The sequence below is a fragment of the Chiloscyllium plagiosum genome, unplaced genomic scaffold, assembly GCF_037043375.1.
Source record: "Chiloscyllium plagiosum isolate Xiang-an unplaced genomic scaffold, Cpla_swu_hap1 HiC_scaffold_25, whole genome shotgun sequence".
Classification (NCBI taxonomy): Eukaryota; Metazoa; Chordata; class Chondrichthyes; order Orectolobiformes; family Hemiscylliidae; genus Chiloscyllium; species Chiloscyllium plagiosum.
In genome coordinates this window covers 32,845,103-32,863,972 of record NW_028270163.1, presented here as the reverse complement: position 1 = coordinate 32,863,972, position 18,870 = coordinate 32,845,103, and the positions used below count along the sequence as shown (strand labels likewise).

Sequence of the window (18,870 nt, the reverse complement as noted above, 5' to 3'; positions counted from 1 at the left end):
ATAAACATAACAGGACGTTCTTTGCTTTTGTAATTGAACCATTATAATTCTGCATACTTGCTTTCTTATTCAGATTGTGGGAAGAAAGTTTGGAAAAATAGTACAAATGTTTTTGTTTTTTTAAGATAGGACTTGGATACTTACAACTGTTATGAGGATAAGTTTTTCCTACCCAGTTACCGGATGCAGAAAAAGACCAATGATAGCCCCCCAGTGAAGTACATACACTTTGTAATGGGAAGTATGAAACATTGGACATAATTGAATTTTATCTTTTCATTTACCAAGGTAATGAAAATTCATTAACCTGAAAAGTGATGCTTATTTCTATTTATTTGAGTTATCTATGCAAATGTACAGATTAATTATGGGCAAGTGTGGACATTTATACTTTTCAAACGAAGTTCTCCACATGAGAATGTACAAATGATTTGGGAGTTGAGGGTGGGAATCAGTTCAGCTCGGTTGGCTGAACAGCTGGTTTGTGATGCAGAGTGACACCAACAGCTAAGGTTCAATTCCCATGCTGCATGAGATTTTCATCAAGGACTTCCCTTCTTAACCTTACCCTGACCTGACTTTCAGGTTAAACCACCCACCAGTCATTTCTCTGTGATGACAGAGAGTAGCCATATGGTCTGGTAAGACCATGGTGGCTTTACCTTTATGTACTTGACATTCTTACAGGACTCTGCCATGTAAGCTCAGTGGTTAGCATTGCTGCCTCACAGTGCTAGGGACCCGGATTCAATTTCAGCCTCGGACAACTGTCCATGTGAAGCTTCCACATCCTCCCCTTGTTTTCCTGGATTTCCTCCAGGTGCTCCGGTTTCCTCCCACAGTTCAAAGGTGTGCAGGTTAGGTGAATTGGCCAAGCTAAATTTCCCATAGTGTTCAGGGATGTGTAGGTGCATTAGTCAGGGGAAATGTAGAGTAATAGTGTCTGGGTGGACTTATTGGGCCAAATGGACTGTTTCCACACTGTAGGGATTCTATGGTTCTATGATTCTAACAATTCAGAGTCCAGGGGAAGGATTTTCCTAACAAGATTTCCTGTTTCTTGCACCATATCATGGCCATTGAATTTTCTGGTGTCTCTTCTGATGAACAGAAGATCACTTGCTCAAGCATCGGTGGTAATTTGGAATTGAGTGGAATAATGATATGATACCATTTCCCATCAACGCCACATCAGAAATGCTGGTTTTCATGATTGTCCATACATACCAGGTGACCTGCATTGTCGGGTGGTGGAAATGTTGAAGTCACTTTACTTGACAACCTTAAGGCAGAAAGAGTCATGTAACGTGATTTCCATCATTATTGGAGTTTCAGTTTATAAACTGAAACAAATCTATGATCACATTTTGGGATGTCACTTTGCAATTTAAGCTGCTTTAGGTTTAAGAAACAAACAAGCATACTTGCTAACAGAAGTTTCCCAAAACAGAGGTGTTAACTGCACTCAAATCCTACTTTGCCACATAAAGCAAACACTAGAAATGCTTTAAGGATCAGTGCCAGATAATGTGAGAGAATAGGTCACAATTCCAACAGTAACCACACAGAAAGTAAAATCCAGACCAAAACTTTCAATGATGGACAAGATAGATGCTTTCTCTTTCTATTGGATTCTGTCTGCCAAAAAGTTCTTCAACAATCGACAAAAACTGAAAATCCATGAAAGATCATTTTTACTTTGATAAGTAATAACTATAATGTGACTGCTGAACAATTTTAAACATCCAATCAAAATGTAGTTGGCCATGTTTTTTTTTTGTGATTCCTTTAATAAAAACTGGAAATTAACAAGTGGACAGAAAAGCAGCCAATCATGATGCATGATAAAGCTGCTTTACTGCACCTTAAGAATCTAAATTACCACTTAACTGTAGAATGTGTAAGTAAGTTTAATTTTGTAGTTATGGCTCTGCATTCACGTCATAAAATCAGATTTAATGATGATATGCAGCTGATATTCAATAGTACACTTTTGAAAATATATTTAACAGCGAGAACTTTTATAAAGTGTTAAAAAAAACTTGGTGAATCTACCAATATTACTAGGAAGTATTAACTAAGGACAAATCTGGAAATGATAGTTTTGTATATTATAATTTTAAATAAGCTGTGATGAAAGTGAAACAACCAAAATAAAAGTGCTGGTGAAATTTGACAGGTCTGGTAGCACATGTGGAGAGAAAACAGGGTTAATATTTCAAGTCCTGTGACCATTCTTCCAAACTGACAGTAGCTAGAAAAAGGTGGTGATGATGGTCGGCAGAGGGAAGGAGGGGGGATTGGTAGGAAGGAGTGAGAGGATCGGTGAGGAGCCCAAGGAGAGAGATAAAAGGGATTAGTATCACATCCACTCCCTACACCATGGATGCTCAGTAGCAGCAGCATATACTATCTACAAGATGCATTGCAGAAATTCATCAAAGATCCATAGACAGCTCCTTCCAATCCCAGGAGCTCATCCATCTAGAAGGACAAATGTAGCAGTTACATGGGAACATCGCCACCTGCAAGATCACCTCCAAGCCACTCACCATCCTGACTTGGAAATATATCACAATGTCTTTAGTATCACTGGGTCAAACACCTGGAGCTCCCTCCCAAATTGCCTACACCAAATGGACTACAGCAATTCAAAAAGGGAATTTGAAGGTGGCAATAAATGAGAGCTGAGCCAGCAAAGCCCATGTCCTATGAAAGAATAAAACAAAACTCCATCTGATAGCAATTCCCAAGGTACAGGATATTATTTGCTCTCAGTATGTAGTCAATTCCATTTCAATATAAAACATCCTCAGCAGGCAAAGCCACAAAATAATGTATATCATGGATGGCTTGTTCATTCTGAGGAAATTGTAACTTAGCTCTTTGAAGGCAAAGGCAGGAAAAATGGCTGGCCGCTTGGGAAAATGTGCGACATTATGTTACCATGTCTGGTGACAGAGTCTTCCTACTACAGCAATAACGCAGAGGCATGCAAGGTTAAACAGAATCTTCCTCAAGAAAGCATGCAGTCCACTCTGGAAGTCGGTCTTGCCACATGCCTCATAAAAGGTCAGAGAAATGATAATGGTGCAATGTATGATCACAGTGCTCCCAAGTCAGCCAATATTTAAATGTGTACTTCAATGACCAGCAGGTGTAAACAGAGGAAAACAATAAGGTCAATGCACACAGTAGATGGTAGTTGTATCCAGAAAATGCAGCCGGGGAGAACTACATGTGAAAGGCTTTATTATCCAATCTTCTAGTCTCATTGATCTTCACAATTTGCCATTATTATTTCACAGACAGATTTTCAAGAACTGAACTGGTAGTTGCTATTTTCTGGTTTTCTTTTTAAATGTGTTTCATATTCTTTCCAATAAAATAATGACAAAACAATAACAATATACAATGGTATAGGGAGGAATGTCATACAAACCAGTCAAGGATTTGTCTGTTTTACTGTCACTATAATAATATAATGTTTGCATACTCAAGCTCATCACAGTCAACTTACTTTTCTCATATTTTCACTGCTTTCTTTTATGAACCTCCACACATCCCTTCCCTGTGGGTCCCACTTCCAGGTGCTTATTAACTGGGGGGCTCACTCTGCTTAAAAAAAACCTTGCAGCATGGAATTAATAAAACTATATATCTTTACTGCAAGATCCTTTAACTGCACAGGTGACAGACACTGATGTACACGATTCAGTATTTTGAGATGCAGCCCTTGGTACATCAGAACTGCTACTGACAAGAGAGACAACTAGCTGTTAACAATTCTCTCCATGCTTCAAGTTATGTCCTTGGGGAGGCTCCCAATTTTTCTAAGACTGGGATGCCTGCATCCCAAGAATGAATTTTGTTTTAAACTTGAGGGGTCATCTTATTAGAAGGCAGAATAGAAAATCTGAATTTGAATGCTATGTTTATTAGTGAGATTAGGACAGGGGCCATTGGTTCAAACTAGTCACTTCTAATTTTAATTTTAACATATCAGGAACTTCTTTCTCACACAGTGAATGATTGGCATTTGGAACAGGTTTATCTCTAAAGCGAGGAACTCAAAAATTCTAGATGCATTTAAGAAACAATCGGAGTTTGCAATAGGGAAAGGGCTGGAGAAACTTTATGGTGCATCTGGGCGCAAGAACAAATAATCTTCCTCATTCCTTAATTACCTTGTGATATGCCCTTTGGGCATTGTATAGTTAAGACATGAATTATTCAGCAATTGTGCACAACTAGTGTGCACGGACATATTAATGCATGATTAACTGGCTGCAGAACATTTGGATTGCATAGTCATCTGCAGACCTCTTTAATTTCCTCATTCTACAGCTTTTAAATCAGTTTCTCAAATTCATTGAACAAGTCTGTTCTTGCGTATTGTTGCTGCTATCTCCTGGGCAAGTACTATTTCTTGTCCTCCAATTGTAAACCAATTTTCCCTACAACAATGAGAACAATAGGGAATTAACATACGGCAAATGGACAGTTTTAAAATTCAGACATTTCTCACTTTCAACAAAGATTTTAGTAATACATAGTTATTATGGGGAAGTTTATCATGGTTGTTTTATGACAGAATTTAGTATATTCAAATCTGTTAATTCCAAACCACCAGAAGGGAATTTGAATTAAATATTGCAAAAAGGTAGAATTTAATACAAGACAATTGAATTACAAGGTAATGTATAGCGTGGTAACATAGTGGTTGTGTTACCTATTGTCCAGTTGAAATGGAGTTAAAATCCAACACAGGTAACTTCAGTTAATTGAATAAAATCTAAAATAAAAAGCCAGTTTCAGTAATGGTGACCATGAAACTACTGGATTGTCATAAAAACCCTTCTGGCCTGCTATTATCCTTTAGGGAAGGACATCCTTATCCACTCTGGCTTCTATGTCATTCCAAACTAACTGCAATTTTTTACTGCTAATTGACCTCTGAAGTGGTGAAGCAAGCCATTCAGTTGTATCAAGCCACCATAAACAGTACAGCAAAAATGGTTGCACCAGCCAAGTTTCATCTGGGCATTAGACACTACAAAGACATCTCCCAGCCCAACCAACCTGAAAAGTCTTCCTCAATTTACTTTGGCCTTCTGGCCAAATTGGGAGAGTTGACCCACAGAGGAGTCAATAACAGTTTGGCACAGTCATTTTTGCTAATTCATACCTTACAGCCAACATCCCAGACTCCTCAATACCATCCCTGGATAAGAATTATCCCACCATCAGGACAGACTCAGTCCAGTGAGTCATCATTCTGTTGATTTGAGCATTGAGAAGTAGCACTCGCCAGATTGGGTAACCAAAATAGTGATTGTTTGCTGTGCTCTCCATAACCTAACTCTACTATGGGAGCGAGAACCTAAAACAGGGGGAGAAGGATCAGCCATTTGTCTCCTCAGATGATGAGAAGGGAAGTCTGACTGAGCCAATGCTAATGAAACTGCTGAAAATGCCAGGGCAACCATGATCAAGGTGGACAAGCCCAAGATCCTGACAGTGGTTAGATTTGAGGGAGGAAGACTTTGCATGAACAAAAGTGGATAATTAGAGCTATGACTCAATGTTGGCACAGAAGCATTCCTGCCCACAAGTGCATGCTAGCTTAATGCCTTGAAAATGTTACAATTACTAGCAAACAAATGTTTTAAAAGTTTATGATATTAAGTTCAATACAGTGCATGTCCAAAGAGATTTCAATATTCAGGTACACAGATCTATAGAATGTCACAAACAGGTGCAGAGAATAATGGAGAAAGCTAATGGAATAAAAGCCCTTATCTAGAGAACTGGAGTGTAAGTATGCAGAAGCTATGCTGCAGTTTTACAAAAAACCTTGGTGAGATCCCACTTAGAGTACTGTGAGCAGATCTGGGCACCATTTCTTAAGAAGGAAATATTAGACTTGGAGGGAGTACAATGTAGATTTACAAGAACAACATTGGGATTTTAGAGGTTAGGTTATGAGGACAGATTATTAAAAAAATCTAGAATTTAGAAAGTTAAGGGGTAATCTGATCAAAATTTTCAAGGTATTAACAGGAAAATACAGGGTAGATAAAGATAACCTATTTCCACCTAGTTGGAGAACCGAGAACATGGAAGCATAGACGGAAAGTTAGGGCCAGATGGTTCACGAGGGATGGTTGGAAGCATGTCTACACACAAAGGGTAGTAGAGGTTTGAAACTCTCTTCCACAAATGGCAGTAGATGCTAAGCAAGTTGTGAATTTCAAATCTGAGATTGATACATTTTTTTTAAACAAAGTTCTTAAGGGATTTTGGCCAAAAGGCAGCTAAATGTAGTTAGGCCACAGATCAGCCTTGATTTCAATGAAAGGCAGAATAGGCTCGAGGGGCTGAATGGCTGACTCCTGTTCCTATGTTCTTTTTTATCCTCTTGGAACCAATACCTCCTGTTCGGCTTTCTGGAGCATCGGTATAGAGTTATGCAGGATTACATTGGGTCTGCGCTTCTATCATTCAAATCTCAGTTTGCAAGGGACACTCGTCTATTAACTTTTGACACTCAAAGATCTAGCTTTTTCCCAGAGGGTGACAGAGAATGACCACCCCAGTCTTGTTTTCATTGGTCCAAATAAGAAGCATATGAGCATGTATGATTATCAGTGTTCTGCAAGATAGTTGACAAGGAAACATAAATAGCGGCTTAACAGATTGTAAAAAACAAACCACAGGACTGTCTTGGAAAGTGATATTTTTGTCTTAAGAGTTAGGTTGGGCAGAAGCTAGATGGCAAGCCACCCAATGTGATTTCAAATTATGTTTATTTTCTTTCCTACACTTAAATGTAAGGTCTAGGGTGTGTTGCTGAACAAGGAGACCTTGGAGTGCAGGTTCATAGCTCCTTAAAAGTGGAGTCGCAGGTAGATAGGATAGTGAAGAAGGCGTTTGGTATGCTTTCCTTTATCGGTCAGAGTACAGAGTTCAGGTGTTGGGAGGTCATTTTGTGGCTGTACAGGACATTGGTTAGGCCACTGTTGGAATATTGCGTGCAATTCTGGTCTCCGTCCTATTGGAAAGATGTTGTGAAACTTGAAAGAGTTCAGAAAAGATTTAAAAATTTGCAGCGTTGGAGGATTTGAGCTAAAGGGAGAGGCTGAACAGGCTGGGGCTGTTTTCCCTGGAGCGTTGGAGGCTGAGGGGTGACCTTATAGAGGTTAACAAAATTATGAGGAGCATGGATAGGATAAATAGACAAAGTCTTTTCCCTGGGGTGGGGGATACATTTAGGGTGAGGGGGGAAAGATATAAAAGAGACCTAAGGGGCAACGTAGAGGGTGGAATGAGATTCCAGAGGAAGTGGTGGTGGCTGGTACAATTGCAACATTTAAAAGGCATTTGGATGGATATATGAATAGGAAGGGTTTGGAGGGATATGGGCCGGGTGCTGGCAGGTGGGACTAGATTGGATTGGGATATCTGGTCGGCATGGACGGGTTGGACTGAAGAGTCTGTTTCTGCGCTGTAAATCTCTATGACTCTATAACTCTGTTGTCTAGCTCAGCCATGAACATACTCAATGACCCAGTCTCCACTGTTCTCTGGGAGGACGAATTCCAAAAGATTAATGACTTTCAGAGGAGAAATTCCTCCTCATCTCCATTTTAAATGGAGATCCTTTCTTCTGAAACTTTGTTCCCAAGTTCTAGTTACACCCCTGACAAGTTTCTCAGAATTTAGTATGTTTCAATAAGATCACCCCTTTTCTTCTAAACACCTATGAATATTGTACATAGCTGCTCAACCTTCCCTCAGAAGGAAACCCTTCATCCCAGAAATCAATCTAGAGAAATCTCCTTCAATTGCCTCCAATATAAGTATAGGCCTTCTTAAATCAGGAGACCAAAATTGATTGCAATGCTCCAGGTATGATTTCACCAAAGTTCTGTATAGATGTAGCAATTAAGACTTTAGTATTTTTATAATCAATTATTCTTGTAATAAAAGTAACCTAACAGAAACACACAATATTAAATTCACTGTACCATCAGATCTTCCTCCCTCTAATGGGCGGCACGGTGGCACAGTGGTTAGCACTGCTACCTCACAGTGCCAGAAACCTGGGTTCAATTCCTGCCTCGGGCAACTGTCTGTATGGAATTTACACATTCTCTCTGTGTGGCGGTGCTCCGGTTTCCTCCCACAGTCCAAAAATGTGCAGGGTAGGTGAATTGGCCATGCTAAATTGCCCGTAGTGTTAGGTGAAGGGGTAAATGTAGGGGAATGGGTTTGGGTATGTTGCTCTTCGGAGGGTCGGCGTGGACTTGTTGGGCCGAAGGGCCTATTTCCACACTGTAAGTAATCTAATCTAATCTAATGCTGAGCAAAATGTGCTCAGTCAAGGATTTCGCTTTCTGCCCCCATCTCAATGAACTGTGGCATGAAAATGATATCGAACATCTCTTCCATAACCTTTGCCTTCATGCCCACCTCTTTGGACAGAAGTTCTCTCCCACTATCCCCAATACTGCCCTCCACTTGGACTCTGGACCCCTCCCTCTGGCCTTTTACCTGCACTGGATTGCTTCATTGAGAATTGTGACATGATACTGGCTACTTTTATTTCTCTGCTCTCCTCACTCACTCATTCTAACCGGCCTCCCTCTGAATTTGCTACTCTCCATTCTCTCAGAGTGTAACCCTGACTTTGTTATCAACTACTAAGAAGAGTCATGCTGTTGTCAGCAGATGTACTGACCTTTATCTTGCAAAGATTGAGTGCTAACTAACAGACACTACTTCCCATCTTACTCTGGACCATGACCCTACTATTGAACATCAAGTTGCTGTATCTAGGATTGTTACTGACCTCACCTCCTCTAGAGAACTGCCCTCCACAGCATCTCTCTTTACGGTCCTCTAACCCCACACAGTGCACTGAAACCCTCTTCCCAAAATAGAGAAACAGACTGCCCTGGCAAAACCATCATTTCAGCCTATTCTTGTCCTATTGAACTTAGTTTTTCTAAGCTTGACTCTGTTTCCCCTGCCTTGTTCAGTCTATTCCCACTGACATTCGTGATTCTCCTAACAGTTTAGCTCAGTTTCTAGTTTTCTGACCCTAACTGCCTTCTCTTCACCATGGATTTGCAAACCCTCTATGCATTCATCCTCAGCAGGAAACTCTGGAGGTTCTCTACTTCCTCCTTGAAAAGAGGCCTGGACAATCCATACTTATCACACCCTCTTTTACCTGGCTGAGTTCATTCTCACTTTCAACAGCTTCTCCCTTAACTTGTCTCACTTTCTCCAAGTCAATGGTGTTGCAATGGGTACTCACATGGGTTCCAGTTATTCCTGTCTCTCTGTGCGGGGTATGTGACACATCTTTTCTCATGTTGTACTTGGTATTTCACCCACAAGTCTTTCTCTAATACATCAGATTTAGAAAAACCAATCAGTTTTCACTTTCCGTTCTGCTTTCACCTTCACCGTTTCTGACTTTTCCTTTCATTGTTTCAACTTCACTGTTTCTGCTCTCTGCCAATATGGGCCTGTAGTCACTGGACCTTTGAAGGATGAGAGGTGATCTTATTCAAATATATAAGATTCTTTAGGGGCTTGACAGGGTAAATGCGTAGAGGTTGCTTAACCTTGTGGGAGAGTTTTGCACCAAAGGGCATAATCTCAGTGTAAGGGATCACCTCTGCTTCATCTGGAAGAATGACCCTGACCTTTCTGTTGCTTGTGAGTTCATTAAATCTTGCTTCCATGCTGACATTTCTACTTTGTGCCTGCTGCAGTGTTCTGATAAAGTTAAAGGAAGCTGGAGAAAGAGCATCTCATTTTCCACCTAGATGTCTTACAGCCTCAATATTGCGCTCATAAACTTCAAGGCATGACCTCTGTCTTCCATTTCAAAAACAACCTCACCATTTCTGGCAGGTCTTGTTGGCTTTGGTCTTAGCATACAGACCCATTTTCTCCTTTTCATACCTACTTTACATCTCCCTCTCTCCACAGATACTGCCAGACCTGCTGGGTTTTCCAGCAATTTCTGTTTTTCTTAATTGAGTTCTTTGATGAGGCTGCCACAGGCAATATATGAGGATAATACTGTGAATGTTATATATTTGGACTTTCAGAAAGTATTTCATGTGGCGTCACATGGTAAATTGGTTAGCAAATTAGAAATATGTGGATTGTTGAGTCGTTGGCAGGATAGGTTAAAAGTTGGCTAAAAGATGGGAAACAGAGGGTAGGCACTTCTCAGATGGGGACGATTTAAAAGTGGTGTTTCCCAGGCATTGGTGTTGGGACCCTTGCTTTTTATGATTTATAAATGATTTAGAGAGGGATGTTGAGGTCAAAATATCTGAATTTGCAAATGAACAAGCTGGAGAGAACAGTGAATTGTGAGGATGATATTGAGCACCTTCAGAGGGTTATTGACAAATTGACTGAATGGGCATATACCTGGCACATTAATTTCAATGTAGACAAATGTGAGGTAATGCACTTTGGTAGAAAAAACATGGAGAGATAAAACAGACTTAATTTCATAAATTTGTGGGGAGTGTAAGAGCAGAGGGACCTCAGGGTTCATTTGCATGATTCTCTGAAGTTGGCCAATCAAGTTGAAACAGTTGTTAAGAAGGATTATCGGATCCTTATGTTTATAAATAGAGGCATAGAGCATATAAGCAAGAAGGTGATACTTCACCTCTACAAACCATTGGTCAATTTCTGTTCAGTTCTGGCCACCTTATTAAAGGAAGGATATTAAAGCCCTGGAGAGAGTTCAAAGGCAATATATCAGAATGACACCAGAACTGAGGGATTTTAGATACAAGGTAAAATAAGAGAATTTGGTCTAATTCTCCTTGTTGCAGAGAAAATTAAGAGGTGACCTTATTGAGATGGTCAATTTGATGGACAATTTTTCAGGGTAAAGAAGGATATTTTGTTTCCACTAGTTTGTTTGTCAGTAACTAGAGGTCACAATTTCAAAATTGTCAGCAACAGAGCTAGATGCGAGATGAGGAGAAACTTCTTTGCTCAGAGAGTTGTTAGGATTTGGAATGTGCTGCCTGGGAGAGCAGTCAAAGCAGATTCCATCAAACGTTTCAAAAGAGAGCTGGATATACATTTAAAAGTGATGAATTTATAGAGATAGGGCTGGAGAATGGGACTAACTGGGTATCTCTTATAGGAGCTGGTATAGATGTGATGGGCTGAATGACCTCTGTAAAATTCTATGATTGTATTTGAAATCCGAATTACTTGCTCTCCTGCATACTAACTTTTTGTGATCCACATACTAGGACACCCTTTGTACTGAAGCGTTCTGTAATCTCCTTCCATTTGAGTAATATTTTACTTCTTCCAACCAAAGAGGATGACTTCACATTTTCCCTCATGATATAAGTGCAATGTCCTTTCATCCAAGTCATTAATATTGACTGCAAAGAATTGGGCACCACCCCCCACCTTTTCCTCCGCTACATTGATGACTGTATCGGCGCTATCTCGTGCTCCCATGAGGAGGTTGAACAGTTCATCCACTTTACTAACACCTTCCACCCCAACCTCAAATTTACCTGGACCGTCTCAGACTCCCCCCCACCCCCTTCCTAGACCGACTCAACACGGACATTTACTATAAACCGACCGACTCCCACAGCTACCTAGATTACACCTCCTCCCACCCAGCCCCCTGTAAAAACGCCATCCCATATTCCCAATTCCTTCGCCTCCGCCGCATCTGCTCCCAGGAGGACCAATTCCAATACCGAACAACCCAGGCGGCCTCCTTCTTCAAAGACCGCAATTTCCCCTCAGACGTGGTTGATGATGCTCTCCAACGCATCTCCTCCACTTCCCGCTCCTCCGCCCTTGAACCCCACCCCTCCAATCACCACCAGTGCAGAACCCCACTGGTCCTCACCAACCACCCCACCAACCTCCATATACATCGTATCATCCGTCATCATTTCCGCCATCTCCAAACAGACCCCACCACCAAGGATATATTTTCCTCCCCTCCCCTATCAGCGTTCCGAAAAGACCACTCCCTCCGCGACTCCCTCGTCAGGTCTACACCCTCTACCAACCCAATTTCCACTCCCGGCACCTTCCCCTGCAACTGCAAGAAATCCAAAACTTGCGCTCACACCTTCCCCCTCACGTCACTCCAAGGCCCCAAGGGATCCTTCCATATCCATCACAAATTCACCTGCACCTCCACACACATCATTTACTGCATCCGCTGCACCCGATGTGGCCTCCTATACATTGGGGAGACAGGCCACCTACTTGCGGAACATTTCAGAGAACACCTCTGGGACACCCGCACCAACCAACCCAACCGCCCCGTGGCTGAACCCTTTAACTCCCTCTCCCACTCCGCCAAGGACATGCAGGTCCTCGGCCTCCTCCATCGCCAGACCATGGCAACACGACGCATGGAGGAAGAGCGCCTCATCTTCTGCCTAGGAACCCTCCAACCACAAGGGATGAATGCAGATTTCTCCAGCTTTCTCATTTCACCTCCCCCTACCTTATCTCAGTCCCAACCCTCGGACTCAGCACCGCCTTCTTGACCTGCAATCTTCTTCCCGACGTCTCTACCCCCATCCCCTCTCCAGCCTATCACCCTCACCTTAACCTTCTTCCACCTATCGCATTCCCAATGCCCCTCCCCAAAGTTCCTCCTCCCTACCTTTTATCTTAGCCTGCTTGGCACACCCTCCTCATTCCTGAAGAAGGGCTCATGCCCGAAACGTCGATTCTCCTGCTCCTTGGATGCTGTCAGACCTGCTGTGCTTTTCCAGCAACACATTTTTCAGCTCTGCAAATAATTGAAGCCCAGCACAGATCCCTGTGGTGCCCATCTAGTTACAACTTGTCAATATAAAAATGATTAATTTATCCCAAATATATTTCCCTGTTGTTAGGCAATCCTCCATCTGTAACAAATGCCACGAATTCTTAAGCGGTACAGTAAGCTTTAATGTAGCAGTTTGTTGAATGACTTTCCAAAGTCCAAATACATTACATTTACTGGCTCTTCTATCCACCATGCTTGTTGCATCCACAAAGAATTTTGAAAATAATTGTTAAAAATGTTTTCACGCTGCTTGATGAAGACCATATTATGTACAAGCAAAGATAAACTCTTCCTGATGGCAATGTGTGTCTTTTAACCTTGAACATACTTCACGAACCAGCCTCAACAGCCTTCTGCAGGAAAGAATTCTGCAGATTCACTGCCTTCTGAGAGAAGAAATTCCTCCTCATTCCTGTCTTAAATATACGAACCCACACTTTAAAATTATTCCCTTTGGTTCTAGACTCTCCTACAACTCTCCACATCCATCCTAACAAGTATCCCCTAAGAATCTCATATATTTCAATAAGGTCACATCTCATTCTTCTATATTTGAAGAAGTATAGGCCCAGCCTACTTGACCTCTTCTCCATTAGCTCGTGAACCTTCTCTGGACTGCCATTATATCTTTCCTCAAATAAAAGACCTCCAAACTGTTGCCTTATAACCATCCTGCACATTCTTCCTTAACGATAGATTTCAGAATTCTCTCACTGTCAGATGTTGGGTTAATTGATCTACAGTTTCCTGTATCCTGCTTGCCTCCTTTCTTGAATTGGGATGTCACATTTGCAATTTTCCAATCCACTATGACCTTTCCAGCATCTAGGAAATTTTGAAAGGCTACAACCAAGGCATCCAAAATCTCTACAGTCATCTCCTTTAAAACCCAAAGATGTTGGCCATCAGATCCTGAGGATTTAATCAGCCTTGAGTCTGACTTGGTTTCCAAATAAGCCTGCTGCTGCACATTCTTCAGGATTTTCTCAGACATGTCTTTAAAAAGGTTTCAGACTCCTGAAGAAACACGTTACATTATTTTCTGTTTCCTCTTTTCATTAATGTACCAACATTCATTCCAGGCTGTGAGCAAGACTTGAAGGAGCCATCATAATGGAAATAAAAAGTGTGGTACCATATTCTACAGACTTGTTTATTATCATCCCAGATACCCTCTGGGTATTAATTTAAATTAATACCCAGAGGAAAAGATATCTCGTAATCTCCAAATTCAATATAATGTGTTGTTATTAGGTTCTATTGAGAAAGGACACACACCAAGTCAGGTTTTAAGTTTATAAATAATTTATTGCAGTTGACAGCCATCTGACCTCTGGGAGAGGTAAACTACTACAAGCAGTTAATGCAAAAAGATCAAAAATGGTGTGCCCTCAGTCTACTTGTAGCAGGCTTCATGTTTTAAGACTGTAGTCAGAATATACACTGAATGCAGTGACAATGTAAAGGCATGATTGGACGGTTCCATAGCCCAATTTTAATTCTCATGCAGGATCATTTAATTAGAGATTTGGAGCATTTGATGCAAATGAATTGCATTCCCCATTCATTGTTTTTAAAAATGGGTATGCATGTACTGTCATTGGACTTTGTTCTAAACATAGCATGTCCTTTCATACTTATATGGAAAAGATTATATAATCAAGTTCCTCCAGAAAGAATGTGTTGCTCTCTGTTTCAATTAACAACTATTACTATCATGAGACCAATATCTTGTAACAAAAGATTGCCTAAGGGGAGAGGGTCATGGATTTGTACCTGTCTTAACCTTTGGTGGTAAAAAGTGGCAGCTCTGGAAGTTAGCAGGGATGTTATTCCACATTAAATTAAAAAATAACAGTTTCAAACATTTAGTAATTCAGCACATTTGTAGTAAATTGTCAAAATGAAGAATACAGCTTCTTCAAATCACTTGATTGGAAATGTTGGCATTAAGTGCAAAATCCCTAATTAAAGGCCTTTGAAGTGTGCTGACACTGCCACAATAAATTACCACCATCTCTTTCTCCTGTAAAATTACAATCAATCATCCAATCTGTAAACCATTCAATCAATAAAGGTTGTGCTGTCTACTTCCATTGCACCTGATGATAGAATGCTGACCAAGTGTGAATATACATGTCAGAGCTCAGAATTTCTGAGGCAGGGAAAGTGTTTGCTACATCTACGATTAAAAGCTATGAACCTACCCCAAACATTTGTCGCAGGTCAGGGTCTCTGAATCGGAAGGGAATGTTGGAGACATGTAACCTTTTGGGCTGCTGTTTCTCTGTGGTCTCTGATGACTGTAGCTGCTGTGACGAATCTGTCTGTGCGGCTTCATCTGTCTGCTGGGAGAACGGTAAAAGGCAATGATAAAACAACAGGCAAGTAACACGCAAAGCATGCCAGCCATGACATAAGGTGAGGCATTCTCATTCCCAAAATAGCCATTTTGAATCCAAATTGACTGTCAAATTGAAGAGCCATATTTGCATGCCTTCCCCATTAGTCATGGTCCCCTCCTTTCTTACTATTCTCTTTTAAAGTACAATCTATTTAATGTTGGAATGTGCATTGTTCTGAACAACCCAAGGGAACAACAACAAAGGACAATTTGAGTATTGATAGATCACTTGCAGACCAAATCTCGGAACGAAAATAGTGTTCATTAGGAACTGGCCTCTATGCAAAAATGTGAAATTGTCTTTTACACCCAGTATAATTACATGGAGCTAATTGCTCCATTTCTAAGATGTTGAAAAATCATGTGACTTATTTTGTGATCATGGCAAACTAATTAGTAAGAGGATCTGAGGAATTCTCAATGTATTCTGAAGAAGTGCTGATGGTTTTACAACAATCATCACACCTACAAATCTAATACAGTAATATTTTCAGTCAGTTCTCAGTCCAACTTCATGATTAAAAACATTTATGCACAAAAAAGAGCATCATGGGCCCAGCACTGCTATTTGAACTAATTGTCAAGTTTAATGCAATTCCATATTTTAGCACTGTGCAATATGTCAAAAGGTTTCAGTATGCAGTATGTTTCATTAAGTGGCAGAGAAAGGTATTTGCATGATTATTGTAACTTATGCAATAGCTATGTCCTCTAGAACAATATGATAAAGCCAATGTGACTACACTTTTATTCAAGGACCATATTTGGCCACAGCCAATTGCACCATCTGACCAGGATTCATACCACAACTCTCATTCTTTTGCAGAATCAAATTTCAACAAAATACTGTGGGAGAAAGGTCACATAAATCAAAAGGGGAAATACAAAACAATCTTTAAGATAATCCATTCTAAGGAAAACACTACTTTCAAGTAGCACATTGAAACATTGAGTGAGTGAAAAAACCTCCATCAAAAATCCACCATTAGCTCATATATAAAGGTAGAACTGATGTCAATTCACTTATTCAGTGGGGTGTAAAAAGTTAAAAATTATTAAGTGGGAAAACTAAAATGATTCTTGACTGAGGTCTTATGCTCCCCACAGCCTTAGCAATATCCACACCTTAGGAATAATCAAATAATAGCTCACAATATACTGACCATGTTTAATTACAGGACTTTCTTTGATTCTGTGTAAATTATGTCTTCAAAATATTTCATATACAGTAATTTTGATTCTGAAAAGTTACTCATGTGCCCTGAAATCCCGAACATATTTTTCTTGCCAATTACTCGAGAAGGCTGAACACAAACACTAAGCTGATTTTGGATAGTTTCTCAATTAAGAATGATCTCATGAAGCTGTATCATTTGATGGAATGTCAATTACTCTCAACCCCCAGTGTGTCAGTAACAATGCAGAGCTTATGTCTGAGCTGTAACAGTTTGCTCTTCTGATCTTTTGCAAACTTAAAACAAGGTGATATGTCAAACATGAAAAGAGATTGCGATTGACTGCAACAATATAATTTGTATGTTTGAACACTGAACATAAACTGGTCAATGAAAGACTGGAGCTGGTTCAGATCATCACAATAGTCCTCTATCATCAACATGGCAGTTGGTTTGAGTGACTTACAGGAACTGGATTTGTGCAGCAATTTCAATGAAAATAAAATTATTGATATTGCACTTATTTTGCTGTAAGATTCTGTTAAACTGTACGTTTGCTAATTGACAAAGATTTAAACAAAAACTCATATGAATTTTGTTCCAGGGCAGTTAGCTTTTGTGTGTGGGAATGTACATCATTCAGAGAATGGCAGGCCATGGATGCTGTGCTACTGTAATATGTAGAAACCCAGTATGATATTAACAGAATCTGCTTTTCCTTGTCATACCAATAGTAGCTCATGACAATCATAGTAATTGTGATAAATCAATAGGAAAAACATTACATTCCCTGGCAAAAAGAAATTAATGGGACTTAACAATATTGCCATTGTGAATAAATACTAGTACTCTTTAAAAGGTTTTCTTGCATTAAACAATTCTTCGTCTATCATTGTGATGTCAGACAGCTGTGAAATTTATAACAATTATATGCAACAGACAACTCTATGTAGAGATGCCTGGCAATGGAAGTGTTCCCAGCAGATACAGACTCTTATGAGTAATTTAAGCTTAATTTATTACCTTTACTTTTAAATTTTCTATATTATCAATTTTGATATTTTGCAGACAATGACTTAGGCCTACTTCACAAATAAAGCATCTTTATCATGTAAGTCTTAACCTTCACATCTAATCTTTGGACATGATAGAACCCCACCCTTTCTACTGTTAGGAATTTGCATCATGAACTGTCTAAGGAATTGGGTGGTTTAATTTTTCCATGTTGTCACTACACTGTTCAGAATTTGACTTGAGTAAGCAATAACAATTGTGAGAAAACAAAACTGCACAAAATTGTACATTAGCTAGTATCCACCAAAACAAAGGCAAAACAGTACCAGGAGTAAACTCTCAGTCAGTCACCACAGATTTTGATTCTCACTTTTTTAGCTGCGCTACAGCTTCTGTTGGTCAACAAAGAAAGTGTCAGAGAGGGAAATTAATCAATATGAAGTTAAATACTGTTTTAAGTTCTATATGCGCAGAATTATTACTATCACTTCTAGCAGAGTTGCATAGGATGCTTAATTTGCCAATGTAAAGATAATATCTTCTTTATTTTCCTGTTTTCCTGATTACGGACTAAAATGGGAAAAGGACTGCTTTTAAAAAAACAAGAATATGTGGAAAGGATTACTGCACCTTAAAAAAGCAAGTTATCTGACACTCATTGTATGTGCTGTTTACACTGCTATTTGTTCAAGCAGTGGGGGATGAACTGGAGCCAGGAGGTATATCTGGTGGGATACCTGGCAGGCAACAAGATTGGAAACAAGAACAAACATTGCTGAAGAAACTCAACAGGTCTGGCAGCATCAGTGGAAAGAAAGCAGAGTTAACACTTTAAGTCCAGTGACCTATCTTCAGAAGGTTCGATGGCCTGTGGAATGGTGCCATTGACAAATGCCGTCTTCCTGCCAACAACAATGTGATTGGCTTCCAACTAGTTGAACAGCTTATGGGTATGAGTCAGAATCCATTGGACTTCCACAAAAGAAAGATATGTCCATAGTTCTGGAGTTAAAAAAAGCACCTCAAGCCTGAAGAAAGCCAGTTTATTTCCCCTCAGTTGCTGTGAGCTGTGGATTTTAACAAATAAGTCAGAAAAGTAAGTGGAAGCATCTGATTGATTGAAAAGATACACTACTGTTTGTTCAATTCATAAAGTTCCAGATCTTCTACAGAGGATACCCCAGTAAATGAAATTCTCTGGTTATTTTACATTGTCACACTAAAGCTCAGTAGAAGTCTGGGCAGCTGCAAAGTTATTGAACAGTGGGTACCTTTCAGCTTTCTTTGACCTCAAAAATCCAAACCAAATGCATTAAAGACTTGATTTTTCTAAAAGTATTACAGGGTCTTATATTGATGATTGTTTTAAACATTTATTTTAGTGTAAGATGCTTGATAATGTA

General features: G+C 40.0%; 1 protein-coding gene across 25 annotated transcripts in view; it reads right to left on the bottom strand.

The window, feature by feature from the left end:
• The window catches only part of rbfox3a (RNA binding fox-1 homolog 3a), a 1,559,488-nt gene that overhangs the window by 119,409 nt on the left and 1,421,209 nt on the right, over positions 1–18,870 (bottom strand). For 23 of the 25 annotated variants that reach the window (XR_015761407.1, XR_015761408.1, XM_088000569.1 and 20 more), the window contains one exon: positions 15,082–15,222. Coding sequence is in view for 23 of the 25 variants with exons in the window: in XM_088000569.1 (XP_087856695.1) it covers positions 15,082–15,222 (141 nt within the window). In the remaining 2 variants the exon portion in view is untranslated. The remainder of the gene's footprint in view (positions 1–15,081; positions 15,223–18,870) is intronic. The other 2 variants (XM_088000565.1, XM_088000586.1) reach the window with 1 other exon arrangement.